We start from the raw sequence: 18,280 nt of genomic DNA on the forward strand, positions 1-18,280 counted from the left end.
AAACTGACGTCTCATTTCAAATTGCCTATTGAAGTCCCAGCTGCTCTGCTTCTGATCCAGCTTTCTGATAACATGGCTGGAAAAGCAGCAGAAGATGATCAATTACCTGGGACCCTGGCAGTCATGTGGGAGATCAGGATGGAATTCCAGGGTCCTGGTTTCAGGAAGAAGTCCCAAGCTCATGGGTGTAGCCTAGCCCGGCCTCAGCCAATATGACTATGGAGAGTGATATTTCTCTCACATGCTTTCCTCCTGTCATCCTATCTCTCTCTGCCTCTCCTTCTCTGTCACTCTGCCATTCAGATAAATCTTTAAAAGTCACAGAGGAGCAGCCATTCTGACATATCAAGTTGAGTCACCTCTTGGGATGCCCACGTCCCACAATGGAGTGCCAGCTTGAGTCCAGGCTACTCTGCCTCCAACCCTGCTTCCATTATCCTGTTAATGCAGATGATGGCCCAAGTGCTTGAGTCCTACCACCAATATTGGAGACCTAGATGGAGCTCCTGGCTTGAAGTGGTCCAGCCCCCATTGTTGTAGGCATTCTAGAAGTGAACCGGCAGGTAGGAGAGCGCTCTCTCTCTCATACACACACCCACTATCAAATAATTGAAAACTTTAAGTTCCTAGAAGATACATATTATGGGTTTAAAAAAAACTGCCTATTTGTGCAAAACAAACTTACCTTTTAATTCCATTTTTCCACAAGCTTTTTTAAGTCCCCTGTTTTACATAGTGGAGTATTTTCACAAATGAAGTTGAAGTGTAGATGTGATGTGGATAAAACTGAAAAGCGTTATGCTAAATGAAGAAAACAGCCACAGGTGGTCCCATATTGTGAGCCCGTTTAATTTTTTTAAATCTTTTTTACTTGAAAAACAGAGTGGCAGAGGAAAACAGAGATCTTCCAGCCACTGATTCACTTTCCGCAACAACTGACCTGGCTAGGTTAAAGCCAGCAATCAGCTAATCCAGTGGAGCCTCCCACATGGATAATGGGGGCCCTACCACGCGAGCCAGCACCTGCTGCCTCCCAGGCACATCAGCAGGAAGCTGAAGTTGGAAGCCCGGGTTCCAATCCAGGCACTTTGTCATGAAGGAAGGGGCCCAAACAGCATCTTGACCACTGCGCCAGAAGCCTATCCTAGCAGTCCATTGATATAGAACTTCCAGATTGGACCGTCCATGGGGACAGAGGACAGAGGGACAGTTGGCAGGGACTGAGGACTGGAGAGGACTGGGAGTGTCTGCGAAGGGGATAAGAACCTTTCCTTGAACGGTAGGAACAGTGTGTGGGAGCCTGACAGGGCAGTGGCTAAACATAACCATGCATGTTCTAACTGCCCCAGCATTGAGTATTATTATTATTATTATTATTATCTTTATTTGAAAGGTAGAGTTACAGAAGAAAGGAGAGACAGAGATCTTCCATTCACTGGTTCACTTCCCAAATGACTACAGTGGCTGGAGTTGGGCCAACCTAAAGCCAGGAACCAGGAACTTCTGCTGGGTCTTCCATATGGGTGCAGAGGGCCAAGAACTTGGGTCAACCTCCACTGCTTTCCCAGGAGCGTTAGCAGGGAGCTGGATCTGAAGTGGAGCAGCTGGAACTTGAACCAGTGGCCATATGTGATGCTGGCACCACAGGTGGAGGCTTAGCCTACTACACCACAGTGCCAACCCCCAGCATCATGTACTTTAAACCGGTTAATTTCACATCATGAGACTTTCACCTCCACTGCATACAAGGTGGTGCAGTGCACACTGCATGCTACAGTGTGGCAGGTGTGAGTCAGGACTCAGTGAGGATGAACAAGCCCCTCCCTTCTCCCCTACAGGGCAGGGGGACACTCAAGGAGCCCAGAACATCGACCATGGACCTTGGGGAAAGAGTTCTGCCAAGCAAGAAGCACTGCCCACAGTGACCCAAGCCCTGAGACAGGAGAGGGAGGTCCTGTCTCCTGCCCCATCCCATACCACACCCTTCCCCAGGGCAAGTGTACAGACCCGGAGAAGAGGTTGTCTTGGGCACCGAGCAGGTGGGAGCTGGACAGCCTGTGAGGGGCGGGAGAGAAAAAGGGAGTGCTGAGGGGTTGGGGGAGTAGCAGGGAACAGACCAGAGTCTTGCTGGATTTTTGTATTTCTTCTAGCCCCCAATAACTCAGTCCTGGTGGGAACTGGAGTGGTATTCCGGGCTGCGAAAAAGAAACTGTGCGCTTGTTATGTGACCGACGTTAGCACAGGCTGGTGCTGGGTGGACTGCTCGGCCTCCACGGCTCCCCGCTTCCACTAGGCGCAAGGGTCAGGTCATCCCACTTTGACGAGGAGATAAGACCCGAGGCTTTGCTGGGACGTCCCCTCTAACTGGATTGGGGCAGAACAGGAAAACCCCATCCCTCTGCTCCACGGCCTGAGCCAGTGACAGCTACTTCCCGGATGGAGGACGGCCCTGCAGCTGGCGGCAAAGCCAGGCCCACAGCCACAGCTCACGCAGCCTCCTAGCAGCTTCTCCACAGCCCAAGCCGGACGGGAGCACCCCAGAGACATTCAGGTGCGTGCCACCCTGGACAAGGTGAGCATCAGGGGCTTGAGGGGGTTCTGTTGGCGCTAGAATAAATCTTGTCAGACACAAGCAGTCCTGAAGCTCCCTAACTAAGTCCCTGCTCTGGGGGCAAAGCCAGCAGGTGCATCACATATTATTTATTCAGTTTGAATGTAAACCCTGCCCTCCCCTTGCTTATCCCTTAGGTCCCAGTCTCCTGTGGCCTTTTCCCTTGAGGACCCAGGTCACCTTTCCTCCTCTACCCTCCCTTCTCCTCAACAGGTGTTTGCCTGTCCTAATGACAGCCAAAGCCAGCTTGGGGCCCAGCCCCTCAGAGCCGGTGACAGTGGTGGTGGCGGCAACAGCGGCAGCCACAGAGTCTGCATCTGTGGCACCTGCCGGCAGCGAGTTCGGAGACATCCACAACTGGACGGAACTACTTGACTTCCTCAATGCCACCCTGTCCGAGTGCCACCTGGAGCTCAGTGAGGACACCAAGCGAGTGGTGCTCTTTATCCTCTATCTGGCCATTTTCGTGGTGGGGTTGGTGGAGAACCTGCTGGTGATCTGCGTCAACTGGCGGCGTGCGGGCCGTGTTGGGCTGCTCAACCTGTACGTGCTCAACATGGCCGTGGCCGACCTGGGCATGGTGCTGTCCCTGCCCGTGTGGATGCTGGAGGTCACCCTGGACTACACCTGGCTCTGGGGAAGCTTCTCCTGCCGCTTTACACACTATTTCTACCTGGCCAACATGTACAGCAGCATCTTCTTCCTGGTATGCCTGAGTGTGGACCGCTACATCACCCTCATGGGCACCTCAGCCTCCTGGCAGCGCCATCAGCACCGGGCGCGGCGGGCTGTGTGTGCGGGCGTCTGGGTCCTCTCGGCCATCATGCCACTCCCCGAGGTAGTCCACATCCAGCTGATGGAGGGAATCGAGCCCATGTGCCTCTTTCTGGCACCTTTTGAAACCTATAGCCCCTGGGGCTTGCTGATCAGCCTCTCCACTACCGTCCTGGGCTTTGTGCTGCCCTTCCCTCTCATCGCCATCTTCAATGTGCTGACGGCCTGCAGGCTCCAGCGGCGCTCTGGCCAGTCTGAGGGCCGACGCCACAGCCTCCTACTCTGTGCCTACATAGCCGTCTTTGCCATCTGCTGGCTGCCCTACCACGTGACCCTGTTGTTGCTCACCCTGTATGGGACCCACATTTCTCTACACTGCTACCTGGCCCACCTGCTGTACTTCTTCTATGACATCATCGACTGCTTCTCCATGCTGCATTGCATTGCCAACCCCATTCTTTACAACTTTCTCAGCCCCAGCTTCCGGGACCGGCTGCTGAGTGCCGTGGTCCATTACCTTCCCAAGGACCAGGCCCGACGGGGAGGTACAGGGGCCGCCTCCTCCTCCTCTTCCACCCAGCACTCCATCGTCATCACTAAGGAGGGCGCCAGCCCATCCTCAGCAGTGGGCCCTGGGCCCCACCCAGGCCCTAGCTGCAGGCTGTCCTGTTTGCCTCCAAGCACCTCACCCATCTCTGCTCCTCAGCCTCCTGCATCCAGCGGAGGTGGACTCCGGGGCTCCTCGTGAGGACAGGCTGCCCGAAGCAGCAGATGAGAGATTGCTGGCATGCGGCAGAGAGCCATTTACACACGCAGCTGCATGTTGTGTGGACCTCAAAACAGTGAGGTGGGGTGAGGGAGAGGAGTGGGGTGGGGACAGAAAACAGGTCCTTGGTGTTGTGCAGTTTGTCCCAAGCCTTGTATCCCATGCAGGGGGGCAGGGTGGGGGAGGGGAAATAAAGCATAGAGGCTGCTGTCTCTGATGTCTGAAGGGCCCCATGTGTTTCTAGCTGGGGTGGGCTACTTAGAGGGAGAAACAGGACACCCATATTTCATCATCTCCCCGGGGGCCGGAAAGAAGGAGGTCAGCAGGAACCTGGCAAAGCATCCCCCCACCGTGTTTGTGCACTCACTCCACTTCCAGCCCAGGGTTTGGGTGGCGGGGACAAGAGGCCAGAGGCCAAGGACCCAGGAGGCCTGGGCAGGACATTCCTCTGGCTGTGATAAGTGGGGGGATGAGGCCAGGGCCAGAGACAGGCACCCTACGGCTGGGTCAGCAGGATGGTGTCTCCACCCCTGTCCCCCTCCCAAGCCAGGAAACAGGGGCTTCTTGTTTCCTGACCCATGTCTCCCCTCCCCCAAGGCACATGCTCTGGGCTACAACTAGTGTTCCTCAAAACTGTGGATCTAAGGCACCCCGAGACTTCTAGGGAGAGACCCCAAGCTCTCAGCATCACCTGTCACCCCACCCTTACCCCTCCAGATCTCAGGGGACCCACCATCTCCTTCATCCCCAGCCTGGCCCAGGGCAGACCTTGGGACGGGTGCCCTACCCCTCAGCCTCTGTCCTCTGCACAGGATGGGGGAGGCCACAGTGGACACTTCCCAGCTCTGTTGCAGGGCAGGGCACTGACACCAACAGTGTGTCATCAATCAGTTCTCCCCGGCCACATCTTCTCATTGCTTTCCTGTCCAGCAACTTGGGTTCATAAACACTCATGTTAGAGATAAGCAGCCTTTGTTGCTGACACGTAGCTCTCTGGGAAAAGGCTCCGTCATCAGTTTGAGAGAGTAGACTGTGTCCATGAAGAAGTCTGGGGTGGAAGCCCAAGATGGCTTGTCTCTGTTCCCACTTCCACATCCTCCTCCAGCTTGTGGAGAGGGATGGGACTGTGAATGATCCCCAGTCTTGTCATGGTCTCCTCCATCCGGCTCCAGCACAGTGTCTGCAGTTACAATTCACTTCCCTGCCTCTACAAACCTCAACTTGGACCCACAGGATACATCCAACATGTGTTCCACTGATGCACACTCTCATGTGTCAGGCATGAGGCTACCAGCAGGGCAGAGCTGAAGGCTTTGGGAATAAGTCTGGGTTGTGGCTCAGGCTTGCAGTAGGGCTTAACCTTACAATGCCAAGGTTGCAGTGAGAACTTTCTTCCCCATGCCCACTTAAAATCCAAGGCAAGCAGCAGGTGTTCAGTCTAGTACTTGAAGAGCTCACATTCCAGAGTCAGAATGCAGGGGCGGGAGGACTCATCCCCAGCTGCCGCTCCTCGTGCCAGCTTCCTGCCAATGGAGAGGCAGCTTGATGGCTCAAGCGGCTGGGTCCCTGCCACCCAAGGGGGAAGACTTGGATTGAGTTCCTGGTCCCAGGCTCCTCCAACAGATGTGAGCCCTATCCGTACAAAACAAAACGCCAAGATCTGATGCCCGGATCCTAACTCCACTGACCTGTCACATCCAGGTCACCTCAGAGGCCACTTCCCTAAGTCCCATTATCATCACCCTGGCAGTAGGACTCTACCCTCAGGGCCTTTGCACCCCCAGAGTCAGGGCAGAGCAGACACCAGCAGGGTTTACTGCCGTGGGGCTGTTCTGCTTGGCCAGCATTTACCAAGCCCGCGTGGGAGCCTGGCCCAGCCCTGCACCATGGGACCGGTGGACCATGAGCCTCCCACAGCCTTGAGCCTGCTTCCTCCAAGGCAACACACCTGAGTCAACCTCATGAAATACTTCCTGTCCGCTCCAATCTTCCTCTGCTCTCGCATCCCAACTGCCTCTTGGCCTGGTCCCAACGTGTCACAGGAAATGAGGTCCTGCCACACCTCAGCAGGGTCCCAGTGCCCACCAAGGGCTGACAGAGGATGTGCCCTGGAAGAGGTGGTGCCTATGACCAGATTTTCTGCTACAAACAGGTCAACACATGAACTTGGGGAATTCCAGTCACAGGCCAGGTTGGCGTGTGACCTGGAAGGTGGCCGGCACCTGCTGGGCACACACCTGCTGCCAGGAGGGTGGTGGCGAGGCCACACATTCTGAGCACGTTCACAGCACACAGGGAAAGAACTCCCGTTTCCGATTTTTTTTTTTTATTCTAAATAAAACCACACTTTGTGCTGAACAATGGAATATAAAAGAATCAGATGTACAACGATTTTAGACATCTACTATTTGGGGGAAAAAAGGTTTACAAAATATACAAAACTTTACAGTAATAGATAGTAAACACTTAAATATTAGGAGGTCAGTACTTATTAATTTAATGGAAGGAGTCAGACGCTGACGACTCTTCTCTGCTTCCTAAGAGACTTCAGTGAGTACCGCTGCGCAGTGGACACATGGGGCGGGGAGAAGGTGTTAAAGGAAAATTAAAAGCAGGACAATTTCAATTTCATTCTGTGAAGTTCATGATGTATAATCCCACAGGAACCAATGTTCTGCACCTGCTTCCTGACCCAACTGGGGCAGGCTCGAGGGAACAGGACGTGTGGGATCTCCCAGCATTGCCCCCACTTCCCCGGGCCAACCCAGTCAGTGTCCATCACTAATGGGAATTAAATTAACTTCTGAAGTGTAGTAGTCTGGGGTCTGGGCAATAGGGAACAGTAGACCAGGAGAGGCAAATTCATCAGTAGCAAAAAAAAAAAAAAATCCTGACTGGGGAAAAAGGTATTCAAGCCAAACAACCTGTCCTGGAGACAAAGAGGTGCTGACAGATGGACAGATCACAATGGGCCAAAGTCAGACAGAACTTTCACCCATTTCCTGGTCCTTAAGGGTCCCCTGGACCCAACCCCCAGCCCACCTTCTTACTTCCCAAGTAGCCATGAACCATGGAAAACTCTGTGGAGTCCTCAAAACAAGATCAGGACCAGCAGTGAGCCAGCAACAGACCCCTCTTCTGGCTGATCCCAGAATGACACAGTAGTGGCTCACCCTCCGCTTAAGCAACACAGTCCCCTCAGCAGCCCCTGTTCAGTTTACACGCTGCCAAATGCCACCTTCAGATTCCCAGAAATTATGGACAGGAGAGCTCCACAGAGGGCAGCCCTGGTCCTGAGGGGAGGAAGGGAGAGGGGCCAGGCAGGGCTCTGGGGCCATGTGGCAGCAGCTCCAAAAGAGAGGGGACCACAAAGTAACAAATACCGGATAGAAAATTAAAACTGCAAAACAAACTGCACACCTCCTCCCCACCCCCTGACCCTGGCCATCCCAGAGGGCCCTGTGCCCCCACAGTGTTTCAAGTAAGACAGTTCAGAAAAGGGTGAGCCAGGGGCACAGGTGGCAAACAGGTATATCCAGGTGTAACCAGGGCCCTGGAGCTACTGATTCTGCCTGTGCCATGTCCAACTGCACCTACCGGCTAGTGGGGTATAGGGGTGTTGGGGGACAAGGGAGCAGGTTTGTGGTTTTAGTTTAATGTTTCAAGGATCTGCTTTTTGGTTCGCTGGCAGAAAGGAAAAAGTTCACAGTTTCACATGATGTATACAGACCTCCTGGCATCCCTGATGCCTATTAAGGAGAAGGGTCCCTCCAGCATGGCTTCACCCCACCCAGCTACTTAGCTGGGGCAACCAAGTACCTCTCACATCTGTCCCTGCTGATCACCCCTGTTCCCGAGGCTAGGCAGATACCTACTTGAGTGTGGCCTGTCACTCATTTCTTCCTAAATGTTTGAGAAGTCTCCATGCTGCTAGGCCAGGGCACAGGAAACAATTTGGGCTCTGATGGCCAAGAGTGGGCCTTTGGCTGGCCCCTGGATGGCCACACCAGCAGAGCCAAGTGCTGCAGCAGGCACAAAGCTGCAGTTCGCCAGCACAGCTCCAGGGTGACGAGGACAGGAGGCTTCAAGTGCTGGGAGAAGAGGCGTAGCTGCCACACAGCCCTGTGTGGCACCTCAGCCCCCTCGGCGCCATCTCCACCCACCCCTTGAGGCATGAAAGGTCTGGGAATTGAACTAGCCCCAGCTCTCGAGAACTTACCACCCATTCCAAGGGGGGGTATGGGGCATACCCTAAAGGGTTCTGGGGCTGAAAAAAAAGGATGTTTCACAGCCTCAACACATTCTCCCCTGGTTATAATCCTCACCTCTCTGGCCAGGACTGTCCCCTACAATATGGCTACTTGCTGAGAGAAAACTCAACTGCCTGAAGTCTCTCATGCAATAGAGACGCTGGATCATACGTATATATTAAAAAAAAAAAAAGCAAAAAACCCAAAATAAATAAGTAGTAACGTCCAAAAAGCTCTGTGGGTTCCTCAAAACCACGTGCTTGTGAGACAGCCCAGGGTACCACTGCGTCCCTCAAGGGCCTGTCAGACCGTGGCCAGGGGCTCCCAGAGCACTCCTGAGCAGGGTGAGGTAGTATGAGCTACTGAGGTGCCAACTTGTGGGTATGCAAGATCCGGGTTCCCCTCCCTCCAGCCTTCTTTGGACAAGACCCGAGCAAAAGCCAACCAAGAATGGAGCCAAGAATGGAGCCAAGAACGGAGCCACAGGCCCCAGGACCTGGATACCTTGGGAGGGCCCCAAGCGACTGCTGTCCAACAGCGCCTCCTGGAGGTGATGCAAGGACGGATAGAGCAAGCTAAATTCCAGCAGGCTACAGGAGAGAGGCAAAATAAACAGGTTGCCCCCATGACAACAGAAACAAACAGCACACACACCCTGCTACACACCGCCAGTTACTCAGGGCCCCTCCGTCCTGAAGGGCGCATAGTCTGACACCCCACCGCCTTGTGGGTTCTTCTCATCTCTGCTGCTGGCCCAACACCTTTGGGTGGGGGAACGAACATAAATTAAGGCAAGGCTGCAGTGGTCGGAGGCATCCCCACCTCCCCACCGGGACAGCAAGGTCAACGGAGGTGGCCAGCATGACATGCGGTCCAGCAAAATGGTTTCTTGTCCTCTCTGCCCCACAGAGGGGACCCAGGCGTTCTGGGCCGTCACTCAGCAAAAATCATGTCTCTTTGGAAACAAGAAGAAAAGAGAGACCTCCTTTCCTGTCCCTCCAGGTGGCACTGCAGGACAACCCTTTCGGCTAGCAAAAACTCACGGCAAAGCTTCCTGTCTCTAGCCAGGCTCCACCTAGCAGGGGGTGCTCAGTGTCCAGGCAGCAGAGCCAGGTGGTGGGGCCAGCAAGCACCTCCACCCTGACACCTTCTCCCTGTGGGGGACGGGCACAGCCACCTGTGGGGAGGCGGCCAGCTGACCAGTCCTCTCTTTCAGGATCACATCACCAACTCCTTCTCACAGCTGGCCAGCCCAGCCAGAGGTCTGGCAGAACACCTGCAGTGAAAGCAAACCTCTTTCCCTCCTCTCTCAGGTGAGGCTGTCAGCTGGATTCTTAGCAGCATAAAAACCTATCTGTAAACTAAAACCAGAAGAGGCTGGGGAGGGGGACCAGCTGACACAAGACACTCGCCTAGATCCCAAACCTGGCCTCCAAAGAATCAAACACAGCCCTTGGGGGGCAGGAGACACACAGCCCTTGGGGAGCAGGAGCGGGTGTGGAGGGAGGATGTGATAGGGCCTTAGCTTCTGAAACAGCCCGTGTGCTCTTTCTTCCTTCTTTCAACACAACAAAAAACAGAATTCCTCACAAGGCAAAACTGTAACTTGGGCTAGGGAGGGATCACCAGCCATTGGGAAACCAGAGGCCTTGGCTGCCCCTCGTGTGTCCCCCATGTTGCATCAGGCTGTCAGCTGTCTGGGCTCTTCTCAGCCTCCTTCGAATGGATTATGTACATGAAGGTCTGCTCGATGGTGAAGTCGGGCGGCAGGCTGCCCTTGTGCACGCCCACGTGCTTGCTCATGAGGTTGAGGGTGGAGCTGTAGTGGCCGCAGACCGTGCAGCGGTACATGAGGGCCCCCGAGTGCGTCTTGAGGTGGCACTTGATGGTCGAGCGGCCGCGGAAGAACTTGTGGCACACCTTGCACTGGTACGGCTTCTCACCCGTGTGGATCCGCCGGTGGTAGTTGAACTCGCTCGTGTGGGCAAACCGCTTGCCGCACACTTTGCAGCTGTACTTGCTGTTCCCGGGCTGGCCCTGCAGAGCTAGCTCCTCGCTCAGAAACTCCTCAGCTGGCAGCTTCCGCTTCGGGAGACAGGGCAGCTGCAGCCCCCCCCCGGGCCGGGCATCAAGGCCACTGTTACATTTGTGCTGGCTCACGTGGTAGCGGTAGGCAGCCTCCGACTTGAAGCTCTGGCTGCACAGGTGGCAGCGGAAGAGGACGTCATCCAGGCTTTGGTGCACAGCCATGTGCTTCTCCAGCAAGTGCCAGTCTACAAAGCTGTTGGCACAGACGGAGCAGGAGAAGACAGAAATGCCGAGATGGGAGAGCGTGTGCCACATGAGGCTGCAGAGGTTGAGGTGGCGCTGGTCACAGACACTACAGGCCTGGCCCTTCAAGTTCACGTGGTCGAGGATGTGGCCCCGGACCACGTGGAAATCTTTGGCCAATGCTTTCCCACAGGCAGCGCACTTCAACTCCGGGCAGGCCGTCCCTGCAAACAGCCCCAGCTTGCCAGGTAGGGGGTCGCTGGGATGGACGATGATGTTATTCTCAAAGATCCCGTCCCGCCGGTGGAGGGTCAGCTGCCATTGGGTAAAGAACTTGGTCTCACACATGTCGCAGGAGAAGAGGAAGATCCCGATGTGGGACAAGACATGGGTCACCCGGGAGTTCCGGTCCTGGAAGTGGGTCTCGCAAACCTTACAGTTGCCTGTCAGCAGGTCCACGTGGTCCCGGGCATGCTGGCGGATCAGCTGGATGTTGGGTTCCAGAACTTTCTTGCACACCTGGCAGGGCATGGCCTTACTCTCCCGGTTGTCGCTCTCTCCAAACGTCAGCTCATCTTCACTGTCGTCGCTCAGCTCAATCACTTCCTCCGCCGTCCCCATCTCCTCAGCGGGATCTTCAAACTGTAGCTCCTCATCGCCCAGATCCTCCAGCTGCAGCTCGTCCAGCTGCCCAAAACCTGGGTCTCGGGAGTGGTCACTGCTGCTCAGGCAAGAATTGGTTCCCGTGGTGACGTCTAACCCGTGGTCAGAAGGGAAGAAGCTGTTCTTGCCAAAGTCCCCGTTGCTCTGAGCTTTGTAGGGCTGGCAGGAGCTTGTGCTGGTCTGGATGCCCGTGCTCACAGTGCCCAGCACTGGCTGGTTCGCCAGGCTGGGAATGGATGGGCAAGGGGCAGGCGTGTCATGCTCTTCTGTCTTGGGTGGCTGCGACAGGGGCAGGCCGTGGCTGGCATCACCAGTTACGCTCCGTTCCTCCTCTTTGTAGCTGCCACCTGCATCACTGGCCAGCACATAGTTCCTATCAGGGCCGAAGTGCTCCGTGCTGCCACTGCGGAGGTCCCCCAGGGGATGGGCGGGCTCAGTGGAGGGACAGCCTGGCGCAGCTGAGTGGCTGTCGGTGCTGCCGGCCAGGGGCTTGGCCATGGTGGAGCTCTCCAGGTCAGGGAAAGTGGAGTGGCAGGCCTGGAGGAGGTCCTCCATCCCCAGGCGCTCAGCCACCTCATAGATGACCCCCACGTTGATGAGGTCTGTGAAGAGCTCCGAGGTGTAGACAAAGCTCAGAATCTTCTCAAAGTTGGCGGGGGTGATGAAGTCCACCACGTAGGTCCGGGCGGCGTCAAGTCCGGTATTCAGGAAGAGGTTCTGGAAGTAGCCAGCCGCGCAGGCCAGCACGGCCTTGTGGGCCGGGAAGGAACGGCTCCCCACCACGATGGTCACATCACACATGGTCTCCGAGAGCCGGCACTTGTTGAGTTCCTTCAGCAGGTTGTTGGGGTGGTTGGTGCTTTGCAGTTTGATCCTCATGCCCATCTTAGCAGCTCCCACGGCAGTGCCTCCTTCTCAGCACGCTTGATCTGTGGGTGGCAGCAGACAACCATGAATGAAATGCCACCCTACTGTACGCTTCCGGGCCCCAGAGCTGTTCCCTCCTGCCAGGGACAAGGGACGGGCCAGCCCGAGACTTCTACTGCATACACCCAGACACACAGCCACCATGCCAGAGGGCAGCTTGGTCCCCAAGACTTGGGGGACAGAAGCTGGGCAAAAGCTTACACCCTGGCACCAAGGCGGAAGCATTCCCTCCAATGCCACCCTACACCTGCTTCCCAGGGTGCCTGGCTCAAACTGTTCTCCTCCCCTAAAACAGGCTTGCCTATCTGGGCAAGCACCTCTCCCCCTGGCAATGCCAAGTGCCCCCCCCCAATACACACACACACACACACACAGAGCCCCTAGCAAACCAAAGATAAGCCTGTTCCATCTTGGCCTTTTCCATCATTGCCACCACATCCAAAACCAATTTCAAGCCCAAATTCCAATCCCCCACTTCAGACCCTCCAGCCTTGGTCATTTCCACCAAGACAGAGTAGGAAAGCCAGGGGAAGGCTCAGTGGCCTGTCTGCACTGCCTGTGACTCAGATACATGGTACTCCTTTTTGCTGCCTCTTTGAGGGTTTTGCACACTGGCCCTGTACCCACAGATGCACCTGCCTTGCTAGAAGAGACTTCTAACTTTGCAGGTAAGGCTCTGGACTGCTGGTCGCACACCACTCTCTCCCCCCTGGGATGCCGGGCTGCCTGAGGAAGAAAGACCAAGCGCATTCCTGCCCCCTGCTGCCCACCCGCCATGTCCCCCCCTCCCGCTGCCCGGCCCACCCCCTTTCGTCTCCATCTCTCCCCCACTTCACCAACAACTTCCAACTTTTTCTGGGAGCCCAGGAAGCTCCAGAGTGTCTTTGGGTACTGGCCTGGCAGCTCCAGGGCCTGATGGCCCACACTCAATGGCCTACGACCAGTCTGGGGGACACCGGCGAGTGCTGGCGGGAGGGGGAGCTTCGGAACTTCCAAGGGAGTACCCAACAAGCCGGCTATGGTAGCCCTCTGTTTAAGAGCAATTGGTGCTGGATTGGCCTGGGGCGCTCCATCTCGGGGAGCAATGGGCGCCCCAAGCGCCTCGGTCCCTCCCCCCACACACACCCACACCCCGAGACAGCGCGGGATCCTCCGGGTGACCCTGGGTACGGGGGTGAGAACGGGCCGGGGGCACCGGATCCCGACGAGGGCCCCCAGGGAGCCAGCGGTGGGGGGTCGGCCGGGCCAGGCCAGGGTCCGCGCGCCGGCGGGCAGGAGGCGAGTCCGGCCGCGGGGAAGCGGCTGGAGCGAGTCTAGCGAGAGAGCAAAGCAAAGGCCGGGCCGGGGTCGGGCCCTGGCCAGGACAGCCCTCGGCCAGGCCGCGCTTACCCGGCTCCGCGGGCCCCGAGCACCATCGCCGCCGCCGCCTCACACAAAGGCCCCGGCCCGCTGTGCCCGGCCCGACGAGGAGGCGGCGCCGCTGGCCGCGGCCAGACTCTCCATCCGCCGCGCCGCTTGCCGCGCCGGCCCGGGCCGCCCCCGCCGCGCGGCCCGCAGCGCCCCCCGCCGTCCCGGAGGAGGCAGCGCCCCCCGCCGCCGCACGGCCCCGCAGCGCCCCCCGCCGCCCCGGAGGAGGCAGCGCCCCCCGATGGCGGGGCGGGCGCGAGGTCCGGCTGGGGGCCCCCTGCCAAAGCACACCCTGATTCCATCCAGGCCAGGCTTTGGCGAGTGAGTCTTGTGGACCTCTGCAGCGTGGCGGTCCGGTGCCCGGACAGTGAAACTCTCTGTCTCGGCCCCAGGCTGCCCTGTTTCCTGCAAGCTCAGCACTCCAAGCCTGCTGCGCAAGAATTGATATCCAATGCTACAGCCTTAAATTCCCCTCTTCCTCCTCCTACATCCCCGAACCCTTCATTTAAACCCTACTCCCTTCCAACCCCTTGCACTGCCTGACCAGAGCCACAGCCCCGCCCAGTGCTTCCTGGATAGGCACACAGTTGGTTGGAAGAATTCTTGGGTGGATAAATGGGAAGGAGGGACACATGGGATGCTGTCCACTGATGGCAGCCAGCGTGGCCTCTCAGCAGCATGTCAGGTCTCCTGGTGACCTTGGGAGACTGTGTGTCCTCACTGTGACACCTCCCTTGCCGGTGGTCAGTTACATTGGAAGCAGGCAGGTGTCCTGTTGGCTAGGAGACAAGGTAATGGCCACACCGCCAGCTTGTGTAGTGTGAGAGCAAGGAATGTCCCTGTGAAAATGTTCACTCTGTTAAAGGCAGGCTAGTCTTCCCATTGGGCAGTTGGGACACAGCCCTCCCAAAGTGGACATCGCACAGGCCGCAGGCCAGGGGCCTCCAGTGTGGCTTCTAGAGACCACAGGTGTGTGATCTGAAACGGGGCTTGGTCAGTTCACTCTGCCTGACCAGCTGCCTTAGCCATCTCTGCAGAATGGAGCCCCAAGACTCGCACCAACAAACCACTCAAAAGTGTATAGACACTGTTGAGACACAATTGTTTTAAAAATAAATTACTGGGGTTGGCGCAGTGGCGCAGAGGATTATGCCACTGCTTGCAATGCCAGCATTCCACATTAGAGTGCTGGCTTGAGTCCTTGCTGCTCCCTTTCCCATGCAGCTCCCTGCTAATGTGCTTAACAAAATGGCAAAAGATGGCCCAAGTATTGGGCCCTGCACCCACATAGAAGACCTGAATGGCGTTCTGGGCTCTTGGCTTCAGCCTGGCCCAGCCCCTGGCCATTAGTCATTTGGCAAGTACTAACAGCAGATGGAAGATCTCTATTGTATGTTTGGGGGTGTGTGTGTGTGAGAGAGAGAGAGAGAGAGAAAGAGAGAGAGAGAGAGAGAGAAAGAGAGAGAGAGAGAGAGAAAGGAGAGACTCTGCCTTTCAAATTAATAAACTTTTTAAAAGTAAATGACTAGGGCAGCATTGTGGTACAGTAAATAAAGCTACACCCTTCAACACTGACATCCCATACGGGTGCTGACTCTTGTCGCAGCTACTCCATTTCTGATCCAGCCCTCTGCTCGTGGCCTAAGAAAGTCCTTGGGTCCCTGCCACCGAGGTGGGAGACCAGGAAGAAGCTCCTGGCTCCCAGCTTCAGATCAACTGTTGTGGCCATTTGGAGAGTTGAACCAGCAGATGAAAGACCTTCTCTCGCTGTCTCTCCTTCTCTCTTTGTAAAAATATGCCTTTCAAATAAAAATAAATCTTAAAGAACAAACAAGAGTAAGTCACCATACAGCAAATCACCATACAGTCACAATACACAGTCCAGGGAGCTAAATGGAGAAGAAAGGGCCAGAGACAGAGCCGTGGGCATGTCAGCCAGGTGTCCTTAGGCATCAATCTCTTTGCGGCAGGTGGAAGAGGGTGGAATTTCTTCAGCTGTCCTCCCAGTACAAAATCAGGATCCAACTGAAGCATCTTCCTCTCTCCTGGAATCTGCAGGCCTGCAGTTCCTGCAGACCCCACCAGAGGGCATACTTCCCTCATGCCTGCTCCTACTGTCCAAGGTAATGGTCTGCTCCTCTGGGTGCCTAACGCCCACCCATGTGGTATAGAACCAACCCCAGGAGCTGGCTTGCCTGACCCCAAGGAACCCCCACCTCCCTGCCGCGGGCAGACCGCCTAGGTGACCGCTCCAGAGATGTTATTTTGCTAAGGCAAAGCGCTGAGTCGCTAAAGAAGGACTCTGTGATTCAGGCTAGGGCATTCTTTGACATCTGCCTCTGCAGTTGGCATGGGAGCTGCCAAGAGGAGCTCCCCCATCCTCTCCTTGCCTCCACCATGCAGCTAGCGATCCAAAGTGGACTCTCCATAAGGTTCTGGGTTCTGGGATGGTAGAGCTGTGGCTAGACTGAAAGAACTTGCAGGACGTGGCTGCCTTGTCTCCTGCCCTTGCACTGACTGGGGAGAGTATAAACTTTGTCTTTGCAATTCAAGGATAAGATGGAGGTCACTACACCAGACTGAGCCGGGGGACCTGAGGACTCCCCAGGCTCTGCGAGGGGACAGACACTCTCCCACACACACACACCACCTTGGATTCAGTGGGCTGTTGACAAATGGCACATCAGATTATTAATCTGCTTATTAATACTTATTTTAAAATTATTAATAAGAAGATTATTAATCAGATTAATAATCTGATGTGCCAAGACACCATCCACACACACCACTCCAAGGCCAGTACTGTAGGATCCGGTGTAATAGGCTCACAACAAAGACATCTGAAGTGTTCCCCCACTGTAGTAACAGGCCTCTGAAGGCGGCAGCTGTCGCCTGACTTGGTCTCTACAATAACTTCCTGAATGCCCCTCCTTGACAGCTAGATCAGGGACAGCGCTGCTGGACTCCAGTGCCTGTGGGTCACCTCCCATCCCAGAACCCACGCTCAACAAATAGATGGGAACAAGCAGCACAGCGCTGTGGAGGTGTCCCCCACCCCTCCAGTGGGGACTTCACTTCTGGCTTGTTTAGGCACCGATTCAGGAGCTAGAAATACAGGCAAGCCATGCCAAACATCTGGACTGTCTTTAAAGCCTGTATTTGCTAGGAGTCATCTTCCAAATTCATTTGTTTTTCTTTTAAGATTGATTTATTTGAAAGAGATAAGGAGAAAGCTATCTTTCATCCACTGGTTTACTCCCTGGATGACTGCAACAGCTAGGGCTGGGCCAGGATGAAGGCAGGAACCTGGAGCTTCCTCCCGGCTCCCACGTGGGGAACAGGGGCCCAAGCACTTGAACCACACCCACTTTCTCAGGCCAGGAGCAGGGAGCTGGATAAGATGTGGGGATGCTGGGACAGTAGCTGGTGCCCATGTGGGATACCAGCATCACAGGCACCTTGACCCACTCTATCACAACCCTGGCCCATATTCATTTCTTTCTTTCTTTGTCTTTAATCTGAGACCAGCTGTGAACAGCATTAAGGCACTGCTGGGGAAATGGGTATGTGCACAAAACAAATACACTCTCATTTCAGTGAGATGTGGTGCTCATGTGCAGACATACATGAGGAAACATCAAAAAGTTCATGAGAAGTGGAAGTGAATGATAAGCTCAGTTGGGTGCAAAAAAACGATGAATTCTATGCTATTATTCATACTACATATTTTCTGCAAAGTGCACTTGTGCATGGGGTTTTGAAACCACATATGCATGTATGTAGGTGTGTGTTTATGATGTAGATGGATGAGACAAGGCAAGGAAAACCCCATCAAGTAAACACATCACATCCCTCCTTTAGGTAAGTCCTTTATTGTTGAGGAAGAAAGAGAGATAGAGACATAGTATTTTCAACACAAGACTCTGGAGAAACCCCAGCCCCGACAGGCAAAACCTCACTGGGACTGGGGAGGCATTTTGACAATATAGACTTCATCCCAGAGTCAGGAAGCAGTAAACGCACAAGGCTAGCTCAAGGCTGAGAAAGGGAAGAGGAAAACATGCACCTGGGAGCCCTGGGCGGGGAGCTGGGGTCTTCATGAAGCAGCCCAGGAGTCCGCAAGGAGAGTGCTGAAGACAAGAAATATAAAAAAAAAAAAAAAAAAAAAAAAAAAAAACCTGAAAACCTACATCACATTTGACAGCCGCAAAAATGCTACTAAACATCCTGTTTTCCCTCCAGCCCTAGACCTGGAAGCCTCAGCTTTCCTAGCAGAAAGTGCACAGCCCCCACCACTGCTACTCTAAAAACCTGTGTGTGTGTGTGTGTGTGTGTGTGTGTGTGTGTGTGTGGTGTCTGCGGGGGTCCCTTGCAGGGAGATGCGTTGAGCAGTGCCCCATGAGCCAGACATACACACAGCCCCACCCAAAGTCTCACCCCCCCCACCCCCAGGCCCACATTGCCTCAGCATCACTCAGCCTCCCTCTTCAAGGAGCCTCTCAGAGATTTTGGAGAGACCCAGGGAACATCCCCCATGCAGTAGTTTCACATGAATGAAGCAAGAGGACATGCTGTTAGCCTGTCTCTTCTAATCTCTCCAAGGCAGCCTCT

The 18,280-nt window shown here is 55.2% G+C and overlaps 2 protein-coding genes across 2 annotated transcripts; one reads left to right on the forward strand and one right to left on the reverse strand.

Annotated features, from left to right (window-relative positions):
- The first annotated feature begins 2,384 nt into the window (after positions 1–2,384).
- Positions 2,385–4,254, forward strand: GPR182 (G protein-coupled receptor 182). The gene is made up of 2 exons (XM_004583218.2): positions 2,385–2,572; positions 2,825–4,254. Exon 2 carries the CDS (start codon positions 2,841–2,843, stop codon positions 4,131–4,133), a length of 1,293 nt encoding a protein of 430 aa, XP_004583275.2. The 5' UTR covers positions 2,385–2,572; positions 2,825–2,840; the 3' UTR covers positions 4,134–4,254.
- Positions 4,255–10,090: 5,836 nt separating this feature from the next.
- ZBTB39 (zinc finger and BTB domain containing 39) lies at positions 10,091–13,798 on the reverse strand. Its single transcript, XM_058673734.1, has 2 exons — positions 13,652–13,798; positions 10,091–12,264 (listed from the first exon to the last, which is right to left on the reverse strand). The coding sequence occupies exon 2, from the start codon at positions 12,218–12,220 to the stop codon at positions 10,091–10,093; it is 2,130 nt and encodes a 709-aa protein (XP_058529717.1). The 5' UTR covers positions 12,221–12,264; positions 13,652–13,798.
- Positions 13,799–18,280: the final 4,482 nt, after the last annotated feature.

The sequence above is a fragment of the Ochotona princeps genome, chromosome 15, assembly GCF_030435755.1.
Source record: "Ochotona princeps isolate mOchPri1 chromosome 15, mOchPri1.hap1, whole genome shotgun sequence".
Lineage (NCBI taxonomy): Eukaryota > Metazoa > Chordata > Mammalia > Lagomorpha > Ochotonidae > Ochotona > Ochotona princeps.